Source organism: Cajanus cajan, chromosome 11 (genome assembly GCF_000230855.2).
Source record: "Cajanus cajan strain Asha chromosome 11, NIPB_CcT2T_4, whole genome shotgun sequence".
Taxonomy (NCBI): Eukaryota; Viridiplantae; Streptophyta; class Magnoliopsida; order Fabales; family Fabaceae; genus Cajanus; species Cajanus cajan.
Window position 1 is genome coordinate 45,840,360 of NC_138527.1, and position 24,216 is coordinate 45,864,575.

General features: G+C 38.6%; 2 protein-coding genes and 2 long non-coding RNA genes across 5 annotated transcripts; 3 read left to right on the forward strand and 1 right to left on the reverse strand.

Moving 5' to 3' along the window:
• Positions 1–5,622: 5,622 nt before the first annotated feature.
• Positions 5,623–7,014, forward strand: LOC145953285 (uncharacterized). The gene is made up of 2 exons (XR_014430826.1): positions 5,623–5,796; positions 6,697–7,014. It is a non-coding gene; the product is annotated as an uncharacterized LOC145953285 (long non-coding RNA).
• A 778-nt stretch (positions 7,015–7,792) lies between these two features.
• LOC145952982 (uncharacterized) lies at positions 7,793–12,217 on the forward strand. Its single transcript, XR_014430490.1, has 2 exons — positions 7,793–10,999; positions 11,900–12,217. It is a non-coding gene; the product is annotated as an uncharacterized LOC145952982 (long non-coding RNA).
• A 140-nt stretch (positions 12,218–12,357) lies between these two features.
• LOC145953567 (uncharacterized) lies at positions 12,358–16,070 on the reverse strand. Its single transcript, XM_083067545.1, has 2 exons — positions 12,501–16,070; positions 12,358–12,447 (listed from the first exon to the last, which is right to left on the reverse strand). The coding sequence occupies exons 1-2, from the start codon at positions 16,068–16,070 to the stop codon at positions 12,358–12,360; spliced, it is 3,660 nt and encodes a 1,219-aa protein (XP_082923671.1).
• Positions 16,071–19,759: 3,689 nt separating this feature from the next.
• Positions 19,760–22,851, forward strand: LOC109814617 (serine carboxypeptidase-like 18). Of its 2 annotated transcripts, none has more exons than XM_083066140.1 (14): positions 19,760–20,042; positions 20,141–20,286; positions 20,563–20,642; positions 20,726–20,848; positions 20,927–21,029; positions 21,164–21,201; positions 21,282–21,383; positions 21,488–21,574; positions 21,643–21,816; positions 21,899–21,970; positions 22,048–22,166; positions 22,258–22,377; positions 22,454–22,508; positions 22,585–22,851. In XM_083066140.1, exons 1-14 carry the CDS (start codon positions 19,867–19,869, stop codon positions 22,627–22,629), a joined length of 1,440 nt encoding a protein of 479 aa, XP_082922266.1. In that variant the 5' UTR covers positions 19,760–19,866; the 3' UTR covers positions 22,630–22,851. The 2 variants fall into 2 exon arrangements, with proteins under 2 accessions (XP_082922266.1, XP_082922265.1); XM_083066139.1 differs by having other exon boundaries at positions 19,761–20,042; positions 22,578–22,851.
• The last annotated feature ends 1,365 nt before the right edge of the window (positions 22,852–24,216 follow it).

A 24,216-nucleotide genomic window follows, 5' to 3' on the forward strand; every position in this document is an offset into this window, starting at 1 on the left:
CGACGTTTGGTGTTGAGGTGACGCTTAGGTTGACGGCTTCCCTGGCCACGTGGCTTTCCGTGAATGGTGAGGGTTTAAAACGTAATTATGGGTTTTGGGGTACATTTATTGCGCGTGACTGTTCAACTCAGTTGGTTCAGCGTCCAATACACCTCTTGCTGGCTATATAAAAGGGGGTGGGCATAAAAATGTTCCATCTTTTGCGTTTCTCTCACTGTTGTGGAACTACTCCGGCGCGGTGCTCAGGTCTTTTAGAGGTGTGTGTGGCCACTATTTGCGGCGAGGGTTTAAGATAGTCCTCCTTTGAAATTACAAGGTACGCGTTTCTCCGCCTCGCTTAAACCTTGGCTTTCCCTGAAAATCTTAGAATAGACTGGGTGTTGCTTGTTCGTCCTCCTTTCTTTATATATACTTTGAGTTACAAAGCGGCTGGGTAGAGAAATGGAGTATGCGGAGATGTATTCGTGGGCTAAGGGGGACGTGTTGGAGGTCCAATCTGCTTATGATTCATGGGAACGACTTGGTAGTTTCCGGCGGGAACATGTGCTGACCCGTGATGGGGACGAAGGTGGGTTGATTTGCGAACCGTGTGTGGACAAGGAGCCTGTTTGTGCATGCTCCTCTTCAGAAGACGAAAAGTTTACTTTTTGTTATGAGACGATGATTGCCAAGTTGAAAATGCGATGGCCTTTGACCGAGTGTGAGCGTGGTGTTTTGCGTACCCTTAATATTGCCCCACTCAACTCCATCCTAATAGCTGGGCATTTGTGCGAGGGTACGAGATTCTGTGTGAGGCTCTTGGTGTTACTCCTTCTGTCGACAAATTTTTCTTTTTCTTTGAATATCGCGTTAACAAGAGGAGCAGTTGGGTGTCGGTAAATAGCGTGCGAAACCGGGGGTTGTTGTCACTTTATTTGTCGTCGTATAAGGAGTTCAAGAGGTCGTATTTTCGCATTCGGTCTGCTGAGGGAAGACCGAGCGTGCTTGAGGGTTTTCCACTTTATTGGTCATCAAATCCGTCAACGTATGGGAAACTGGGACTAGATAAGCTGTCGGTTTCCGATCGCAACGATGTGGAGAAGATGATGGCGCTCAATGCGTCATTCAGTATTGGGAAATTATTAGACCTAGAGAATAGGCCCACCGAGTTGAAAATATACATAGGTATAACATAAAATGAATTCTCTAGTTTGTTGGTTTCTATTGTTTCAGGTGGTGCGTGTGGTATTGGGTGTAGGGGCTTGTAGATGACTAAGTGTGGTTTTGTTTCTTTGCAGATAATATGGCAAGCTTGTCGACTCGGGAGTTGGCGAAGTTGTACAAACAACAGATGGCTACGAGAACTCCTATAGCAGGTGAGCCGACTGATGTCCCGGCACCTGAGAAATCGGTGGATGACCCTGGAAGGCTTGTGTCAGGGACCTTGAAAAAGCGCCGCTTGGGTGCGGCCAAAGAAGTGGTTATTTTGGAAGATGATCAAGTGATGGCGACCGACTACAACGAAGAAGCGCAGTCGGTCGATCGCACATTGACTGACTGTGTGGGGGATAATTGGGAAGCCACTGAAAAGGGGACTGGAAAGGGAAAAACTACGTCGCTATGGGACGTGAAGTTCAATCATTCGGCCCATATTCGTCAGAGCTTTATGTGTGAGGAGGATAAGGAGGATTTGCAGAAGTTGAGTGTTTTCACTGTGACCAAAGGTATTCAATCATTGGTCAACCGACTCTCTTTATTGTCGGTAGTGGAGGAAGACAAAGTGAGAGAGATGGCGAAGGAGATAAAGTTTCAGGCGAAGAAAATATCCACACTTGAAGAGGTTCAAAAGAAAAGTCAAGCAGATTTGAAGTGGGTGACCGGCGAGAGAGATAAGGCGTTGGAGAGGCGGCGCGACCTAGAACTGGAGAAAGGTAATTGGGAGGAGGAAGTAGGGCGACTGAAGTTGGAAGTTGAAGAACTTACTCAGGCCCGAGATAAAGCGTTAGATGCAGCCTCAAGACTGGAAGCCGAGGTGGAGTCCCAAAAGAAAGAAGTTGAGAAGAATGCGTCTCTTCTTCAAGCAGCCCAGATGGACGCGATGAGTAAGTTTGTGCAGGGGTTTGATGCCGCGATCACACAAGTGAAAATCATTCACGACGGAATTGATGTGACGGGTGTAGGGTATTTCAAGGAGGTGGTGGATGGAAAACTCGTCGATCCGCCCGAGGAGGATTGATCACAGAACTTATTTATGTTGATGTTGTTGTGTGGAACTATGTTTATGTATTATTCGCGTGTTGCTAAAAATCTTCGTAGTGTTGTTTTGACATTTTGCAATGCGCTGTGAAGTCGTGTTTATGCTTTCCAACTATCTATCTATGTGTATGAAAAGAAAGTTGTAAGTATTGTTACTTGTGGGACTTGATTGATAGCTTCGGCATGCTCTCATTCGATTCGCATGAAATTAGGTCAATTGTGTGTAGGAATCACGAGTGGACTAAAGGCCTTGACTTGAAGCCCTTTTTTTTTTTTTTTTTTTTTTTTTTTTTTGCGCCAAGGTGTAGCTTGTAGAAAACCGATCGTGTAGATTGTAGATATGCCGACCCTAAAGCGTTTTTTACGCTAAGGTGTGGCTCGTAAAAAACCGATCGTGTAGATTGTAGGGACGCCGACCTTGAAGCGTTTTGTACGCCCAGGTGTAGCTTGTAGAAAACGATCGTGTAGATTGTAGATATGCCGACCCTAAAGCGTTTTTTACGCTAAGGTGTGGCTCGTAGAAAACCGATCGTGTAGATTGTAGACATGCCGACCCTAAAGCGTTTTTTACGCTAAGGTGTGGCTCGTAGAAACCGATCGTGTAGATTGTAGATATGCCGACCCTAAAGCGTTTTTTACGCTATGGTGTGGCTCGTAGAAAACCGATCGTGTAGATTGTAGGGACGCCGACCTTGAAGCGTTTTGTACGCCCAGGTGTAGCTTGTAGAAAACCGACCGTGTAGATTGTACATATGCCGACCCTAAAGCGTTTTTTACGCTAAGGTGTGGCTCGTAGAAACCGATCGTGTAGATTGTAGATATGCCGACCCTAAAGCGTTTTTTACGCTAAGGTGTGGCTCGTAGAAAACCGATCGTGTAGATTGTAGACATGCCGACCCTAAAGCATTTTTTACGCTAAGGTGTGGCTCGTAGAAAACCGATCGTGTAGATTGTAGGGACGCCGACCTTGAAGCGTTTTTAAGATTAAAGCCGACACACATATGCGTAAAGCCAGTAGAGAAGTAAGAGGATATATTGAGTTGAATGAAAGGCAACATATATATTAGTAAGTAAAGGTATGACTGCATATTGATTGAAATGAAAGGTGCCTCATTAAAAACCTTCTCGGCCAAAAACCCGTAAACTGTTTGGGAAAAAAAAAGACCGAGGGAGGAAAAGAGTGCACCGGGTACATTAACTGTAATAAAATCGGAGGTTTGCAGCGTTCCATGTGCGGGGAATGACCCCACCGTCCAGAGTTTCGAGTTTGTACGCCCCGTTGCCGATGACCTGCAGGATTCTAAAAGGGCCGAGCCATCTTGGAGACAGTTTATTGGAGATTTGGTGTGGTTGCGCTTTCTTGAGCACTAAGTCTCCTTGTTTGAAAGACCGCGGAAAGACACGAGAGTTGTATTTCTTTGCTGCTCGGCTTTTGGCCGCTTCTTCTTTGATGTGTGCCATCTGTTGAATTTCTCCCAAGGTGTCTAGGTCAGCTCGTCGTCCTTCTTCGGAACCGGCGTCGGAAAAGGATGCCACGCGATAACTTGGTTCACCGATTTCGATCGGAATCACGGCGTCCGTCCCATAGACTAAGCGAAAAGGTGTTTCGTGGGTGGACGAGTGCTGTGTGGTATGATACGACCATAAGACTTGGCTAAGGTTGTCAACCCAATTAGTTTTAGCGTCTTGCAGACGTTTCTTCAAACCTGATAATATAATCTTGTTGGCCGCCTCTGCTTGCCCGTTGGACTGTGGGTGTTCGACGGAGGTGAACAACATTTTAACACCCAAGCCTTGGCAGAATTGTTGTACTCGGGAGCTAGCGAACTGGGTTCCATTGTCGGCCACAATGACATACGGTACTCTGAATCGGCATATGATCGACTTCCACATGAAGGATTTCACTCTTTCGGCAGAGATGGTTGCGATGGGTTCGGCCTCCACCCATTTGGTGAAGTAGTCTACGGCTACTATGAGGAACTTCAGCTGCCGGACTGCCATGGGAAATGGGCCCAATATATCGATGCCCCATCTATTAAAAGGCCAAGGGGATAGAACAGAGTGCAAGGTTTCGGCTGGGGCTGAGTGCAAGTTCGCATGTCTTTGACAACGGTCGCACCTTTTGACAAAATCGGCGCAATCAGCTTTCAGTGAAGGCCAAAAGTATCCGGCGCGCAAAACTTTGTTTGCTAGTGATCGGCCGCCTATGTGGCTTCCACATTTCTGCCATCACCCGGGCCCCTTGCGCGGATGTCAAACATCGCAAGAGTGGGGTGCTAAAACCTCTTCGGTATAATTTCCCGCCTAATATTGTGAATTGCGCCGAGTCGCGGATAAGTTTTTTGGCTTGGTCCGTTGCTGTTGGTAAAGTGCCGTGTTCGAGATATGCGATGACGGGTCCCATCCAAGACTGGTGTTCTTCCTGCAAAAACAAGACATCAAACTCGTCCATGTGGATGCTCGGCTGTTTCAAGGTTTCTTGTATGACGGATCGGTTAGAACCCGACTTTTTCGTGCTGGCCAGTTTGGATAACAAATCGGCTCGTGAGTTCTGGTCTCTCGGGACGTGGGAGAGGGAAAAAGTAGAAAATGAGGCCGAGATCTCCCGTACTTTCTCCAAGTATCTCGCCAACTGAGGATCTTTGGTTTGGAACATTCCTGCAACTTGGCCGGTTACTAACTGCGAGTCGCTTCGGGCGATGAGGGTCTGCACGCCCATCTCATGTGCCAAACTCATTCCTACTATTAAAGCGTCATACTCCGCTTGATTGTTGTTGGCCTTAAAGTCAAATCGTAAAGATTGCTCGACGAGGACCCCATCAGGTCCCTCGAGAATGATTCCCGCGCCGCTGCCCTTGAGGTTTGACGAACTGTCTACCGATAAAATCCATGGATGCTGTTGTGAGTCGGTTATGCTGGGGGAGGTAAGTTCTAATACAAAATCTGCCAAGGCTTGGCTTTTAATGTAACATCCCAAATTTTATTCAATGAAAAGAAATATTTTTTTATGTATTTATTATGTGAATAAGTATTTTATTTATGTATTTTACTATTTACGTATACGTATTTTTACTATTTATGTATACGTATTTTACTATTTATGTATACGTATTTTACTATTTACGTATACGTATGTATGAATAGTATTTCACTATGCAATTGCACAGTGAAGGGCGGCTACACGAGGGACGCGGGTTCAAATTTTATAATAAATTTGAATATAATAATGAATAGTGCATAGTAATTTATAATATTATTTTAATGAATAGTGCATAGTGCATAGTATTTTATAATATTATTTTAATGAATAGTGCATAGTGCATAGTAACTTCAAAAATTCTATAAATAGGGACTTAAGGTTTTGAAAATTTAGAATTCTAGAGAGAAAGAAATTCTGGAGAAATAGAGAGAGAAAGTAAGAGAGAGAGAAGGAGAAAGAAAAGGAGGTTCTGCTCTAGTGTCTTGTTTAAGGAGAAAGAGGAAGAGATTCTGCCCTAATTCCGATTCCTTTTAAGGAAAGATAGAGAGGAGGAGATTCTGCCCAAATTTCTGTAAACCCAGGTAAGGGGGGAGTGGGAAACCTCGCTTGGGGGTGTGGGAATAATTGTTAAATAGTTTGTTTGTTGGATTGGCTCCCGATCCCTTGCCTGTTGTTTATTTCTTTGAATATGTATTATTGATGTGTTTTGTTTTATATCTTATTTATTTACATATTAGAATCTGTTATTTGAATGGAAGGCTAAGCCTCCTAAGTATTTATAAATTTGTAATCTATTATTTAAATGGAAGGCTGAGCCTCCTTATTATATTATATTACCTTTTAAGCTTCCTACTTTACTTAAAAGATCTTAATATATTATTATTGAAAAATATGATACCTAAGCAACCTCTGGACTGTTGGATTGTTGGACTGTTGGATTGTTGGACTGTTGGACTGTTGGACTGTTTGGACTGTTGGACTGTTTGGACTGTTGGACTATTGGACTATTAAATTGGATTATTGAAATAATTCTTAATTATGAAATATGAATATAATATGTGTAACATGCTAAAGGTTGAGTCTGTGAATGTATGACATGCATCATATGCACATATTACTCCAGGTGTGCCGCTGAGGCCGCATACCCACGACTAACAAGGTGTACCTTTGGGTCACCCACGATATGCTAACGAGGTGTATGAACACCAATGATAGGTGTACCTTAGGGTCACCGACAATTGTATAGGTGTGCCTTCGGGTCACCAGTGATGAATTCTGCAACTTCCGTATGGCGCCACATGCATACATTAGTGAGTCAAGTCAAGAAAATCATTATACATAAGCATATATGTGAGATTGATTATATATGTGAATTATATTGCGTGTGTGTGTGCTATTTAACTTTTATTTCTATATCTGCAACTGAGTGAGAAGTTTCTCACTTCCTTGTCATTTTTGTGTATATTTAAATTATGATGCAGATAATTAGCATGAGGCTGAGGATGTTGGTGGTGAAGCTTAGGCTTCTGTTTGGGTTTCGCTCTGATAGGATGTGACATCGGGATTAGCTAGACTTATTGTTAAATTATTATTATTTTTCTTTTGTAATTTTTATGTTATTTATGTTGAAAGTGTGTATTTTTGTCATATTATAATTTTTCTAAAAGATTATAAGTTAATTTCTAACTAGGAGGCCCTGCCACCTTTACTGGGATTAATCTATAATCTTTATTTTATTATTTCTTGACAATTTGATACTTATAGTTGAAAATTATGAATGTGCATCTTTTACCCAATGATACTTGAGATAATTATTTTATATTAGACTAAGAAAGAATTTATATATAGATGGTTTATATCTATTGTATTTATGTTGGGGTAGAGGGTGTCACATTTAGTGGTATCAGAGCAAGTCGAGTTTATCAACCGTGTGTGTTATGTGCTTATCATGACTCTGTTGTGTACTCTGACTATGTCTTGTTTGTTGTGTATTATGATGATGATGTTCGTCCTGTGTTGATATTGTTGAGTTTGAGATTGTTAAGTTAGTTTGTAATCAGAGGAATGATAATCATGATAGTGTTAGCCAACTCGAATTATTAGAACCTTGGATGGGAGGTGATATATTGAGTGTACTAAGAGTTTATGATTGGTGAAGTTTCTGACATCTATAGTTGTAGCAGGTTGAATCTAAAGGTGGTTGTCTCTTTGGTGAGAGATCGAAATGATGTTAATTCCCTTAAGTGTTATTATTGGTATGTTAATTATTTATGGTTTAGGTAGCATGAGAGTTGTTTTGATTGAGAAAAGTAAGGAGAGACTTGAATGAGAAATTAAGTAGTGAATTTGGAAAAAGTTGAGGTATTTTGTGGCATTAGATATATTGATACATTATTGCTATTTGGTGTCGAAAATATTTTCATTATAGTTTGTTATGATAGTATGAGTATTATATCGACGAAATTTATATTTTGAGGTCTTTATGAAGAATATGGCTTTAGATATTATCTTTTCAATAGAACTAGGATAAGATGAAACAAAAATTTAGAACTTCAAGTTATGACTGCCTTGGTGATTAGAAATTTAGTAAGCACTGAATTTATTAGTGGTGATATTTGAATCTTTAGCTAAAGAGATGATCTCTTGGAAATTTTATGTCTTCATAAAGAGTTGTAGCTTATTCACTTAACTTTCGTTTGAGATAGGTTTGAAATCACTTGGATGAATACAACTCTGTGTGTCAGGCAGATATATGCTATCATGATATTTTGAGTTGTTAGGCATAAAAATAGATTTAAATATGATATTTTGAGGTTTTGTATTTGATAGGTCTATTAAAATGATATAATGCAGAGTAGTAAAAGTTGGTTCTTGTACATGCTATAGGATGTAAGCAATGATCAATTCATACATGCTTAGGAATGATATTTATGAAAAAGGTATTCTAATATGATTTGATATACATGTATGTAGAAATAAGAATAGATGACTTTATGGATCAATCAGTGGAGGGTTGCGATAATAAAATGTTTTTGACCTTAGGATGTGAGATGATCATATTAGAGTATAGATTTAAACTAGATTGTCTAAGTATGAATTTGGATTGTATGAGGTGAGTATTCTAGACCATGAAATTTCTTGCGGAGGAAGATCTACCTAAGTTGTGCTTAAGTGAGAGATACTTGAGTCAATTAGTAAAATCAGGAGTCTTGTTTGATAGTTTATATGAAAATTCAGTGAGTAATTTTTTTTTTAACAGCTGTTCATGGTTTAAACTGCTCTCACTATAAAAATTGCTTTTGCCTTCGTTTCTTTGGTTATTAAGATGTTTCAGTTCACTAGGTTGTTTCTTGCCTACCCTTGGAATCAACCGTAAGGATAATCTATATCAGGAATTCTTGAACCTATGTATATTTTTAACTACCCAAATCATTTCGTTGCTTACTTCTTTGAATTACTTACTATTACCTTTGACTGAATTGACTAGAAAGGAGTTACATTAGTATGGGATAACAATTGAGGAAGTAGTTTTCAAACTCTTAAGGAAAGATTGACTAGTGTTAATATTACTAGATTTTAGTAAGATTATTGTGATATATAAATATGTCTCTGAAAATAGGTTTAGGAAGAATATTGTGGCAAGAAGAAAAGATAGTAGTTTATGTTTCTAAGAAATTGAAAATTCATGAGAGAAATTACCTTACCCATAACCTTGTTAGCGACTTTGTCATTTATACTAAGATTTGGAGACACTAACTATATGATTCTATGGTTGAGGTATTTAGTGATCATAAGAACCTTAAATATCTTTTGACCAAAGGGGTTGAATACGAGATAAAAGAAATAGTTGAAATTTCTTAAGGAGTAAAATTTTGATCTTATTATTTGGCTAAAGCCATTGTGGTGATTGATGTTTTGAGGAAATCTTTATCTTTCATTATGATTAGAGAGATGAATCTTTTTGGCTCAAATTAGAAATTTAAGTTTGGATTATAAGGTTACTTCTAGTATTGTGAGATTAAGTATGAATAACGAATGGATTGTTGAAGAAAATTATAGGAGCATAATTAGTTGATTTATTTTGGTAACAAGTTATAAGGCTATAGGTTAAGGTGATGGATATGATTATGACTTGGGTGAAGATGAAATGGTGAAACTAGAGAACTGATATGGATACCGAGTGTACATTATGCTTAGGTACCTGATCTTTAGAATTGATCATAGAAGAGTTTGAATTGGTTGTAGATAGAGTAGTAAAATTAGTGATCTGATATGTGTATCTAATGCTTAGGTGTTGATGTTGTGGCAAATATCTGGATTACAATGATAACCAAATTATTATTTTGATGATTTAAGGATTGAATTTGATTGCAGAATTTAGAAACTTATGCTTGATGTGTAAGATTACCCTAGTAGCATTGAATTATTTATGTTGGAAGTAACTATCAGATTAATAGATGAGATTAGAGGAACTAGGAGTTAGATCCTTTATTAGTGACCCAAATAAGCAAGAGATTAGAAAGGACACAGTTGGATGTTTAGTTATAAAACTTGAAAGGACATAAGAGTACTCTTAACATTTATTTAGGAGTTACTAAAATGTATCAGAGTGGCGCAGGGGAAGCGTGATGGTCTAATATGGAAAGAGAAGTAGAGAACTTGAATCAAGATATGGAGAGTGAGTTTAAATTTGGAGTGGATGGAGTTTTGAGATTTAAGGATAAGTTGTGCATTCCTAGTGTGCTAGAATTTAATAAAGCAATCCTAGAAGAAGGTCATAAGAGTATCTTTAGTATCCATTCAGAAACTACTAAGATGTACCAAAATCTTAAGAAGATATTTTGTGACCTAAGATGAAGAGAGGAGTAAAGCAATTGTATATTTATGGTTAGCATACTAGAAGTTTTTAAGAATCTTGTAGCACTTAGATGCTCCATTTTGGAAGTAAGATGGTGAATAGATAGACCCTAGTGTAAGATTTGTCTAAAACGCTTAAGAAATTGATTTTGTTTGTGTTTAAGTGGATAAATTCGTCAAGATCTTTCCCTAAGCAAAATCCTTTGAGGAAATTGATAAAAGTTGTACATCAACAAGGTAGTGATGTTGCATAAGAATTAGAAGTAAGAATGCGAAGAGTTTACCATTGCAAAAATTTCGGGGACGAAATTTCTAAAAGGAGGGGAGAATTGTAACATCCCAAATTTTATTCAATGAAAAGAAATATTTTTTTATGTATTTATTATGTGAATAAGTATTTTATTTATGTATTTTACTATTTACGTATACGTATTTTTACTATTTATGTATACGTATTTTACTATTTATGTATACGTATTTTACTATTTACGTATACGTATGTATGAATAGTATTTCACTATGCAATTGCACAGTGAAGGGCGGCTGCACGAGGGACGCGGGTTCAAATTTTATAATAAATTTGAATATAATAATGAATAGTGCATAGTAATTTATAATATTATTTTAATGAATAGTGCATAGTGCATAGTAATTTATAATATTATTTTAATGAATAGTGCATAGTGCATAGTAACTTCAAAAATTCTATAAATAGGGACTTAAGGTTTTGAAAATTTAGAATTCTAGAGAGAAAGAAATTCTGGAGAAATAGAGAGAGAAAGTAAGAGAGAGAGAAGGAGAAAGAAAAGGAGGTTCTGCTCTAGTGTCTTGTTTAAGGAGAAAGAGGAAGAGATTCTGCCCTAATTCCGATTCCTTTTAAGGAAAGATAGAGAGGAGGAGATTCTGCCCAAATTTCTGTAAACCCAGGTAAGGGGGGAGTGGGAAACCTCGCTTGGGGGTGTGGGAATAATTGTTAAATAGTTTGTTTGTTGGATTGGCTCCCGATCCCTTGCCTGTTGTTTATTTCTTTGAATATGTATTATTGATGTGTTTTGTTTTATATCTTATTTATTTACATATTAGAATCTGTTATTTGAATGGAAGGCTAAGCCTCCTAAGTATTTATAAATTTGTAATCTATTATTTAAATGGAAGGCTGAGCCTCCTTATTATATTATATTACCTTTTAAGCTTCCTACTTTACTTAAAAGATCTTAATATATTATTATTGAAAAATATGATACCTAAGCAACCTCTGGACTGTTGGATTGTTGGACTGTTGGATTGTTGGACTGTTGGACTGTTGGACTGTTTGGACTGTTGGACTGTTTGGACTGTTGGACTATTGGACTATTAAATTGGATTATTGAAATAATTCTTAATTATGAAATATGAATATAATATGTGTAACATGCTAAAGGTTGAGTCTGTGAATGTATGACATGCATCATATGCACATATTACTCCAGGTGTGCCGCTGAGGCCGCATACCCACGACTAACAAGGTGTACCTTTGGGTCACCCACGATATGCTAACGAGGTGTATGAACACCAATGATAGGTGTACCTTAGGGTCACCGACAATTGTATAGGTGTGCCTTCGGGTCACCAGTGATGAATTCTGCAACTTCCGTATGGCGCCACATGCATACATTAGTGAGTCAAGTCAAGAAAATCATTATACATAAGCATATATGTGAGATTGATTATATATGTGAATTATATTGCGTGTGTGTGTGCTATTTAACTTTTATTTCTATATCTGCAACTGAGTGAGAAGTTTCTCACTCCCTTGTCATTTTTGTGTATATTTAAATTATGATGCAGATAATTAGCATGAGGCTGAGGATGTTGGTGGTGAAGCTTAGGCTTCTGTTTGGGTTTCGCTCTGATAGGATGTGACATCGGGATTAGCTAGACTTATTGTTAAATTATTATTATTTTTCTTTTGTAATTTTTATGTTATTTATGTTGAAAGTGTGTATTTTTGTCATATTATAATTTTTCTAAAAGATTATAAGTTAATTTCTAACTAGGAGGCCCTGCCACCTTTACTGGGATTAATCTATAATCTTTATTTTATTATTTCTTGACAATTTGATACTTATAGTTGAAAATTATGAATGTGCATCTTTTACCCAATGATACTTGAGATAATTATTTTATATTAGACTAAGAAAGAATTTATATATAGATGGTTTATATCTATTGTATTTATGTTGGGGTAGAGGGTGTCACATTTAATCGGTCCCCGAGGTTCGTATTGCAACCCGAACTCTGATAATTCAACCGACCATTTCATCATTCGGCCGGCTAAGTCGGGTTTCTGCAGAACTTGTCGTACTGGTTGGTCGGTTCTGATGATTACCTGATAACTGTGGAAATAGTGACGAATTTTTCTGGCGGTCGCCAATATGGCGAGTGCCACCTTTTCAATCTTGTTGTATCGCACTTCGGCGCCTTTGAAGACTTTGCTGATGAAGTAGACGGGTCGCTGTTCGCCGTCTTCCTGGACAAGGACGGTGCTCATTGCCTGATCGGAGACTGCCACGTATAATAACAAGGGGAGACCCGTCGTTGGTTTCGATAAGATGGGAGGGCTCCCTAAACATTCTTTCAATTGGCCGAACGCTGCCTCGCACTCGGTGGACCACGTGAATGTTTTCTTCTTTTTCAGACAACTAAAAAGGGGAAGGGCCTTGTCAGCAACTTTTGCCAGGAAACGCGACAACGATATGATCCGTCCCGTTAGTTGCTGGACCTCTTTGACACTGCTTGGGCTTCGCATGTTAATGATGGCCGAGCATCGTTCCGGATTGGCTTCAATACCTCGGTGAGTTAACATGAAACCTAGGAATTTCCCCGCTTGAACGCCGAATGAGCACTTCTCTGGGTTGAGCTTCAGTTGGTGTTTCCCTAGCGTGTCGAAAAGTTCCTGCAGGTCTGACACGTGAGAGCTGTTATCAGAGGACTTTACAACCATGTCGTCTACGTATGCTTCGACGTTTCGGCCGATCATGTGTACCAATATTCTGTCCATCAGACGTTGGTAGGTGGCCCCAGCATTCTTTAGCCCAAAGGGCATGACTTTGTAGCAGTAATTAGCTGTGTCGGCTATGAATGATGTCTTGTCCTCATCATTGGGATGCATGCAGATCTGATTGTAACCTGAATAGGCGTCCAGGAAGCTGAGTAGTTTGTATCCTGATGCTCCGTCCACCAAGCAATCAATGTTGGGAAGGGGATATGAATCTTTTGGGCAGGCTTTATTTAAGTCGGTAAAGTCGACACACATCCGCCATTTGCCGTTGGATTTTTTGACCATCACAACGTTCGCTAGCCACCCTGGGTATTGGATTTCTCGGATGTGACTAGCTGATAGCAATTTGTCTACTTCTTGGCGAATTGCTTTCTTTTTGTCGTCTCTGAATTTTCTCCGCTTTTGCGTTACAGGTTTTGCTCGGGGATCGATGGCGAGTCTATGACACAAAAAATCAGGGTCGATTCCTGGCATATCACGTGGGTGCCAAGCGAATGCGTTGATGTTTCTTTGAAGAACCTGTACTAAAGCATCCTCCACTTGCGGCTCGAGTGAGTTTCCCACCTTGACTTGCTTTCCCGGCGCAATTGTGACAGTCTTTAAATCTTCGGCGGGTTGAGGACGATCCTTGGGGAAATCTTCCCTTGGATCAAGGTCGAGAAACTGTACCTGATATGGGGGCCCAGCAAATTGTGATGCTCGCTTCTTCTTCATGCTCTCGTGGTAACACTTTCTTGATACTTGTTGGTCAACTCCGATCGAACCTACTCCTCCGTTGCTTAGGGGGTACTTCATTTTGAGGTGTGGGGTTGACACCACTGCTTGTAGCCTGTTCAGGGATGGTCTCCCCAGCAATACATTGTAGGAAGAGGGAGAATTGACTACTAGGTACTTTACCGTGATGGTTTTCATAGAGGTTCCTGTGCCAAAGGTCGTCTTGAGTTCCACGTATCCTCTTATTTCAATTTCATCGCCTGTAAAACCAACCAGTACCCCGTCAAATGGTTGAAGGCGATCGTTGGGGATTTCCAGGCCGATGAACGCGTCCCAAAATAGGACATTTGCCGAGCTACCCTGATCTACTAACACCCTTTTAACATTTCGACTCATCATGGTTACACAAATCACTACGGGATCATCCTCGTGAGGAGTGACCCCTCTGTAATCGTCGTCTGAAAAAGTGATCGGCGCAGATGGTCGGGATTCCCACACCTGGTTTATAGAAAAGATGGAGCGAGCGTACCTTTTTCGCGCGGCTGACGTCGATCCGCCACCAGCAAAGCCACCGGCGATGGTATTGAAATCGTCGAGCACGGGACGTTCATGATCGTCCTTTTGGCGATCGGTAGCTGACCGTCTCGGAACTGATTGGTGTCGTGTCACTCCTGAACTGCCCCCTTCGTCTTTCCGACCCCGACGCCTTAAATAGGTTTTCAAATGACCCTCCATGATCAGGCGTTCCATTTGTTGGATGAGGTCGTAACATTCCTCCGTGTCGTGACCGTATGCGCGATGAAACTCACACCAGCTTTCTCTGTCCGGTCCCAGCATACGACTGCCCTTTTGCGGGAAGCTTAGCAGGCGTGTGACGTTCACATCTCTTAGGATTCGGCGTCTAGATATGTTCAACGGCGTCGGATTTCCGATATCGACAGAGTCTGAAGCGTTGCTATGTCTGGTTTTACTGTGATAACTGGTACGGTTTGCCTGTTGGACGTTGTCTCTTTTCGACCAGTCGTTTTTCACCTTTAGATGGCGGCTATTTGTGGTGGTTAGAGTGTGTGTATTCTCCCTCTTCTCAGCCTCTCTCTTCCAAGTCTCACTTTCTTCCGCCTCGATGTGGCAAGCGGCTCTTGCACGGACCTCGGTCATGTTTTCAGCCGTCCTTTGAACGAGGGATTCTGAAAATGGTCCTGACCTGAGTCCTTTGCTGAAAGCAATCACAAACATTTGCTCGTCAGGGTTAGCCACTTTGATTGCGACTTGGTTGAATCGGTCTAAGTATTCCTTCAGGGACTCTTCTCGGTATTGGCGGACATCCAATAGATCCGCAATCGTCATGGATTTCCTTTTGTTTGCCGCGAATTGGGCCACGAAAAGTCGCGACAAGACGTCATATCCGGTTACGGATCTATCTACCAGTTGGCTGAACCACTTCAAAGCCGTCCCTGTGAGGGTACCTACAAAAAGTTTACAAAATACTGCATCAGATCCACCATTAATTAACATATGGGCCCGATAAATCATCAGGTGTTCGTCAGGGTCCTGGGTGCCATCAAACGGCGTGATACGTGGGATGGCCAAGTACGGGGGCACAACTTCACGTTCTATGGCTTCGGAAAAAGGTTGGAATGCCCTCGGTGGTTCTACTCCCCCTCTTGACGGTTCTGGTCCTCCTCCTTCAGTGTTGCCTCTTCGTAGCTCTGCAATTTGGGCTTGTAATGCCGCTTGCGCTGCCTCGGCTCTTCTTTGATGGTCCTCATTGAGGTGACGCATACGCTCGTGATCTTCCTGACGTAGACGCTCGGATTCCTCCACTCTCCTCCGCGCCTCTTCGTTCTCACGTCTCAGAGCTTCTACCGTGATCTTGATCTCCCTTATCGCTGGATCATTATTCAATGTTTCGATGTGGTGCTGGCGTAGGCGTTCTGCTTCTTCTGCTCGCTGCCGCGCCTCTTCATTTTCCCGCCTCAGCGTCTCCACTGTGGCCAGGATCTCTTGTAACGTCGGGTTGTTACTGGTCTCCGTGTGGTTTCGTTGGTACAAACGCTCAGCTTCTTCTGCCCTTCGACGCACTTCTTGGTTCTCCCTTCGTAAGGTTTCCATTGCGGCCAAAACTTCTTCAAGGGTGGATCCTCCAGCAGGAGGGTTTTCACATCTGCTGGGGTTCCCGGTTAAGAAACCAGCGGCATTGCTGCCATTGGTTCCTGCCGTGTTGCTTCTCAGGGGTCTTGTCATCGCGGCCGTCCGTCTTCTTCAAACAGGAAGGGTGTGGGAATGCAGTTTTACCTGCCCCACGGTGGGCGCCAAAATGTTCCGGTATGAGAGACCGCCGCCGAAGAACCCTTGGCGGTACCCAGCTAAGAGCGCTTGGCAGCAGTCCCGACCTAGAACATTCGATGAGAGTAACCTAATCTGCTCGTCCCCAATCATTGCTATGTATAGTAGTGTCGCGTTCCTTCTCCAAAATGTTCCGGTATGAGAGACCGCCGCCGAAGAACCCTTGGCGGTACCCAGCTAAGAGCGCTTGGCAGCAGTCCCGACCTAGAACATTCGATGAGAGTAACCTAATCTGCTCGTCCCCAATCATTGCTATGTATAGTAGTGTCGCGTTCCCTCTGTGGATCCCTTGAATCACGCCCCACTATGGGTTCACTATCCCCTGCATTTATGACCGTCATCCCCCTTATCCCAAGAATCCCGGGATCGTCTAAAGCCATCTTAGTTTTAGGTGCCACGGCGTGGCGTATTGGGTCGGATGTTGGGCCATGCGTGTTGGATCGGTCTCGGGACGATGTGTGTTTTGGGTCGGTCCACCACCATACATCGGCCCACCACGGTACAGCATTAAACACTTCATCCTAAGTACAATTCATTAGGACCTTGTAAATCGAAGGAACAGTATAAATATCATATGGGTTATTTGTCCAAAACCACCTATCCTTCTCACGAACCAACCCCCTTTCGGGGAATTTGCCAATTGGACTTTCCATTAAAACAAAAACACTCCTCCATTGCCACTCTCAAACCAATTATTCATAGCATGACAATCTAACCTACTTTGATTTGGAGGGAGAAAATTCGTATTTAGCAGGTTCAGTTTTTTTCAGATTGATAAAATCGGCCCGTCCCTGTCTCATCCTGCTTAATAATATAATTAAAAATTATTTTTATATATATATATATATAAACCAAAATTAAAAATATTTATATATAAAAATTTATATTATTTTACTTTTTTTTTATTTATTTTTTAAAATTTATTCATATTTATTAGAAATAGAAGAAGAAAAAAAGGTTTAAGAGCGAGTAGAGACGGGACGAAAAAACTCGAACCTCACAAGGACAAAAATAAGTACACAGATTTTACTCAAACAGATATGGGGGCGAGGGCAGGAAACATAAAACCCGTCCCTGCCCCGCCCTGTTGCCATGCCTTTCACCCAACTACCCATCTCACCCACCCTTGCCTCTCCTACCCGGCAATTTGACAAAAAGAAATTTGTTTCCCATCTCCGTGCAACCTTTCTCACCACAACCTCGTGAAACTAGTTCTTCCTCTCCTGGCCACATCCAACAAAAAGAGTCATCCCTTGATATGCTTAATTAGTTTACCATTTTCATCGCCGTACAAACTATCTAGAATCTTGTACCACAAACTCTTATGATCTACTAGCAAATGCGACTTCCATTTACCCAATCAAGCTATATTAAACAGCTTGAGATGTTTAACACCCAATCCCACTTCCTCCCTTTCTTGACACACTACTTATCTCAGGTCACCGAATGTATTCGAACCTCTTAGCTCTTATAAAAACATTTTTAGCAATCGTATAATCTTTACAATAACCTCCACTGATGCTTTTAAAAAAGACATAAAATATTGGTATGGTTGTCAATACAAAACCTCAAAAGTACTAGACGCCTTCCAAACGACAACAATAACAATTTGCTTAACACGATTGCAATCTCCTTCTAATGTCTGCCACCACCACTCTCCAAGGAGCCAAAATTCTTGAATTTGCTCCAATTGCCAGTCCAAGGTCATAATTCCAATCTCCTTTTCAAGTACACAAACTCACATATTTAGTATTTTAGATAATAAAAAAATAATAACAAAGAAGGAAAATTCTACCGTACCACATTGAGGATACCAAAACAAGAATTTTTTTCTCAAATAATATTTTTAAAAAAATATCAAAAAAATATTTATTACACATTATTTACCTAAATAAACCTACTTACAGTTAGAATTCAGTTTCCGGGGAACCGAATTCTAAGTATTATTTAATTTTATTTTTATTTTTTTTTCGTTTTGGGCTTAGGAATGTGTCAATTTTACAACTGGAACGGGCCGTTCTGAATCCAATTTTCCTCTTTCTCCGAAACTAGAACTAAAAAAAAAAAATAACACTCTTCAGAATTCGGTTCCCTGGAACCGAAGGGAACTGAATTCTAAGTGTGACAATAAAAAGGTCTATTTGGGTAAATAATGTGTAATATATGTTTTTTTGGTAATTTTTTTTATAAAAAAATATTATTTCAGAAAAAAAAACTCTCCAAAACAATGCAAATTATATATTTTTTTGTAGTTATTTGTTTTTGTTTTTTTTATCTTAATTTAGTATTTTTAATAATTTCTTTATAAATTTATTTTATATCTTTATATTATTTTATATTATTTTTAATGTTTTATCTTCTTGCAACATCTATTATAATTAAATAGTTTAACATTAATATTTTTTTAATACATTTTAGTTTTTCTTTGGTTTTAATTTTTTTAAATTTATAGTATAAATTATTTTTCCAGCTGCATTATTTATTATTTCTCTTTTTTATTTTATTTTAATGTTTTCATAGTGTTATTACAATATTTTTAAAATTTTTGCAAAATTTATTATAAAAATTGGCCTTTCGATTTTTTATTTATTTTATGAATTAGTCTTTTTACTAATTTTTAATCTGAAATTTCTGTTATTTAGAATTTATTTTTTAAACTTATTTGTCTACATAATTTGAAGTAACAACTCCCTAACAAGAATTATCGGTGTTAAAAAGAAATTTAATAATTAATCCATAAAGTTTCATCCGATAAAATAATTTTTAAATAGATTATCAAGGATGAAGAGGAATTTAATTTCTACCTTTCCCTCTTTATAGTCACACTTCAAACTCAAAATTTCTTATCAAATATAGTTTTCCAAATAAAAAAGTTTTTCTTAATTTAAAATAAAAATTGGCGATAACCCATTGATTTTATTTCGCCTCTCTCCACAATCTCGATCGCGATATGACATTCGCTTTTAATCAAACAATATGAACATGAATGATTATACTGTTAAGGTTTTGTAATTTACTGTATCTAATGTTCAGATGCCATTGTCGTTAAAGGTGGTTACGCACATTCACACATACTCGTAAGTCAAGAACCAGCAACCTTTCATGATTCCGGTATTACATTCTTCTTAAGTAGTATTTTAGAATGTATTATAAATAAATATTTTTATCTAAATAAATTATATTATAATTAAAATTCATAATATTTCCGTTAATAGAGAAATCAAAACCAAAATGTATGTATAGACTTCACTAGAAGTTTTTGAGTAAGGTTTCTTAATGAAGATTAGCCATTGAGAAAGCTGGTGAATATAACATATAATTAAAAGAAAAAACTTCATGTTTAATATGTCATAGATTCTGATAAAAGAAATCCCGCTTTATCCCATTGTTGAGTGATAGGTGCATCAGATTTTAATTTTGTGCATGTGCCACATTGACCTTCTGAATGGGCGAGTGTAACAAATTATAACAGGAACTAGTATCTGATGTTCAAGCAGAGCGACTTTTGGTTCAATCTAAATCATGAAAAAAATAATTTTGACCCGTACATGTTGGTTGGTATTAATAAGTATAAAAAAGAACTTGACGAATTCCAATTCAAGCGTGCAGCTTCATAGTGATAGAAAGAAAAGCAAACAGTTAGAGTGTTTTGGAGTGAGATAGTGAAGCTATATAGCAAAATAACAGCTGAGATATGGAAGCAGCTGCAACAGTGACAGCTAATCAACACTACTTGGTTACCAGCAAGTGCATGATAATCTTGTGGACCTTCATTCTCCTATTCACTCTATGTAACCCAGTTGCTTCAAATTCCATTGTCAAGACCTTACCGGGTTTCCCCGGGGAGCTACCATTCCTACTTGAAACTGGGTCAGTATATCATCAATTATTTCTCAAACATGTGAATATGTAGCTACATACTTATACGTCTTAATTTAAAGTAAATTATGGGACATAAACTGGATCAGGTACATTGGCGTAGGAGAATTAGATGAGATTCAGCTTTTCTATTACTTTGTTGAATCGGAGGGGTGGCCAGCTACTGATCCACTGGTGCTTTGGCTCACTGGAGGACCTGGTTGCTCAGCTCTATCTGGTATCATGTATGAAATCGGTATGCATGCATGCTTCAATCTCAACACTTACAATTAATATTACTATATCCTAACACCAATATAATAGTCAACAGAAATTTATTTATTTGCATTTTATATCACTGATTATTAGCCGCACTTTACAAGAATAAATAAATCGAGTGGTGTATAACATAGAGCTTCTATCTGATTTGAAGAATATTGTACAACTTCTTTTACAATTTTAAAGATGGCATGCGTTAATTATTTGCATAGCATAATTGGAGTCTGTTGGTGGCGTCGTGTAATGTATATAGGTCCAATACGTTTCGACTATGAAAGGTCTATTGAGGAAAACAAACCAGTTTTAGCGTTGAACGAGTACTCCTGGACTAAGGTAACATGACATCATACCACATACATATATGATTCGAGGTTCGATGAATATAATGATACATCTGAACTTGATGTTATTGTTAGGTTGCCAACATTATTTTCTTGGATGCACCGGTTGGCACTGGGTTTTCATATTCAGAAACTTCAGCAGGATACAACACTAGTGATACAAAATCAGCTACAGACACTTATATGTTTCTGAGAAAGGTGACTCGATCTATTACGAATGAATATGTATATATAACATAAGCATTAAATTTGGATGATGATATAATGACCGTGCAGTGGCTTGTGGCTCACCCAAAATTTCAAAAAAATCCTGTATACATCGCTGGCGATTCTTACTCCGGTATCCCTGTTCCAGTCATTGTCAAGAAAGTTTCTGATGGTAATTAAATAATGTTTGATTGAGTTTCATTTCATCATGTGCATGCATTGTGCCCAATTGTTTGGCTGGCTGAACCAGGGGCTCTAAAATGGGGTCTATGTTACTAATTCTTTTAATGTTTATTTGTATTGTAGGTAACACAGCTGGAAATTTACCGCTAATCAACCTCAAAGTACATATTACTTTTTGGACATATTTTAAAATATTTTGTGCTATAGAAGAGGAATGAATGAATTCTGAATTTTGATGCAGGGTTATGTTCTAGGAAACCCGTTAACCGACTGGAAACATGACTTCAACTCGAGAATTAAGTTTGCTCATAGAGTAGGACTTTTATCTGATGAACTCTACGAGGTGATTCATTTATTACTTTTAGTTGCTTCGAAAGTAAATTAAAGATAAAATTTAAGTACAATATCTCTATATGCATTGTTTTCTAATACCCTATCTTGCTATAGGAAACTAAATTGGATTGTCAAGGAGAGTACGTTTTCCCAAATAAAAGTGAAGCTCGTTGTATTGAGGATCTGGAGATAGTGGGTTTGGTGAGTAAGAAATTAAAAATAATATATATATAAGAGTGGCAATTAAAATACACGTGTTTGATTTGTAGTGCTTAAAAGACGTTTGCAAGGGCATGGTGTTGGAACCAAGTTGCTCTCTCACTGCGAAGCTGAACAAAATGAACTGGAACCAGGTTGATCTCTCAGATGCTCTCATTTCACAAGTTAATCCTACTTCAGATGCTCTCCTTTTAGACGTTAACCATCCTGGGCGATGGTGCAGGGTAATATATATGAAGACTATAACTTACTCTTAATTAAAACACCAATCTCGATCACAAATTTGATGCTCTTTCTTGTTAACAGGCTAATAACTATGTGTTCATAGGCATTTGGGCTGACGACAAACAAGTACAAGAAGCTCTACATGTTAGAAACGTAAGTAAATTGACGATTGAGATTGTCTAAATTTGAAACACCTGCTCTAACAATGTTTGTGGCATGCAATTAATCAGGGAACTAAACAAGAGTGGGAGAGATGCAATTCTAGCTTAGCTTACGTATATGACATAAAGAGTACCGTAGATTATCACCGAAATTTCACCAGCGAAGATCTTAGAGCACTCATCTACAGGTGATGGTATAAATTAATGGACATTCCCTTCAATAATAATATATATAGCACGTGTGAGTGGTAATTGATTGGTAATATACATTTCTGACAGTGGAGATCATGATATGGTTATTCCGTATCTGGGGACCAATGAATGGATAGAATCTCTGAATTTTACTGTTTCTACTGATGGCGAGTGGAGGCCATGGTTTGTGGAAGGGCAAGTTGCAGGGTTAGTAACAATGTTGTTGTGGTCAATTTAATTTAACCAATAAATTTCATAACATTAATTGTGTGTGTGGTTGCAGTTATGCAGAGAGATACGTAATGAAAAAGTATAGCATAACATATGCGACTGTAAAGGTAAGAAAGTGATTTAATAAGTGAAAGGAACGGTGAAATGAATCTAATGCGATGGAAATTAATGTGTAGGGAGCAGGGCACACAGCTCCAGAGTACAAGCCGAGGGAATGCTTTGGCATGATTAGTAGATGGCTTGCTTATTACTATCTTTAGCGACCTCATAAGAAAGAACAGCATCATGATGCTATAATCACACAATTTCTACTTTTATCCACAATCCGGCATCTGTCTCGGAGAGAATTTAAATGCATATATTTCCCTTTCTAAACAAATAAATATAGGCTACATTTCATGTTACAACTTTTAATGTTACTAATTTAAGATTTTAATTATATTTTTTTAATCATGTTCCGATAAAAGGATAGCAACTAAAGAACCCTTAGTGATATGAATCATAAAAAATTTTAATCGTCGTCTTGACCTAGAACATTTGATGAACGTAATCTACTTTTTGTAAAACCTTTTTCATTTATATATATGGGTGTCATATTAAGGACACAAATCTTTTTCTCCAATCTTAATCCCTTGAAATACGTCTTGATTTTATTTCCCATAATGAGTCTATAAATCACATTTATAATCGTAATCAAATATGTGCGAAAATCACATGAGTGACCCTGAATTCAGCTTGCTTAATCGGATGGGGAGTTGGAGAATATGTAACCCTCCATGCTCAATCGTTAATAGTATAAAGAGCCTTTACTTGATCAATTCAATTAATTGGAAATTTGGAAGGTACACAGCCCTCCAAGCTCGAGCGTCAAGGGTGCGAAGAGTCTTGAGTTGGCTAGCTCAGATGATTGGAGAGTTGGACGGTACACAACCCTCCAGACTCGAGCACCAAAGTGCAAAGAGTCTCACTTGTTATGCCGAATTCATGTTGTTGTCAAATTAGTAATTACTCTCAAGATAATCGTGTTATTGAACAATTGTCTACCGAATGAATTCGATTTCAAAATAGTATTTTGTGCATGGTAGATAAAGATTTTAACATGTGTTGAGTAGTAGTTAACAATCAGTTTCACAAAGATTAATTCATGAAATTGGAAGATCAATTTTTAACAAAGTATTTTTGTTTTGTAATATCAAATATCTTATAAATTATGAGTCACATCTAATGTACTAATCCGATTTAGAAGGTAATGGGGCATCAGAAATTCGTCGATACGATAAAGACCTTAAATTGTTCTTCACGTCGAGAAATTAGAATTTAGTTGACCTTAAAACACATATTTGATACTAAGTATGTATTTTGGTGAAGACCTTAAAGTGTTCTTTACTCAAGAAATCAAAATTTAGTCGACATTAAAATGCGTCTTCAACGCTAAGGATATATGTTGGTGAAGATCTTAAAACATTCTTCACACCAAGAAATTAGAATTTAGTCAACCTTAAAACGTGTCTTTGGCGCTAATGATGTATGTTGGTGAAGACCTTAAAACACTCTTCATGCCAAGAAATTAAAATTTAGTCGACCTTAAAATGCGTCTTTGGTACTAAGGATATGTGTTGGTGGAGACTTTAAAGCGCTATTTATGTCAAGGAATCAAAATTTAGTCAACCTTAAAATGTGTCTTCGATGCTAAGCGTGTACGTTAAGTAAGACCTTAAAATGCTCTTCATGCCAAAAATTTCAGAATTTAGTTGACTTTATAATGTGTCTTTAGCACTAAGAGTGTATGTTGGTGAAGACCTTAAAATATTTAGA

Bases quoted from the DNA above. Each gene is read 5' to 3' on its own strand.
- LOC145953567 (XM_083067545.1), bottom strand. From the start codon at position 16,070: ATGACAAGACCCCTGAGAAGCAACACGGCAGGAACCAATGGCAGCAAT. The intron at 12,448-12,500 runs GTGGCACTCGCC...CTATTTCCACAG, and splicing joins GATACAACAAGATTGAAAAG to TTATCAGGTAATCATCAGAA.
- LOC109814617 (XM_083066139.1), top strand. From the start codon at position 19,867: ATGGAAGCAGCTGCAACAGTGACAGCTAATCAACACTACTTGGTTACC. The intron at 20,287-20,562 runs GTATGCATGCAT...TAATGTATATAG, and splicing joins TGGTATCATGTATGAAATCG to GTCCAATACGTTTCGACTAT. The intron at 21,817-21,898 runs GTAATATATATG...TCTTGTTAACAG, and splicing joins ATCCTGGGCGATGGTGCAGG to GCTAATAACTATGTGTTCAT.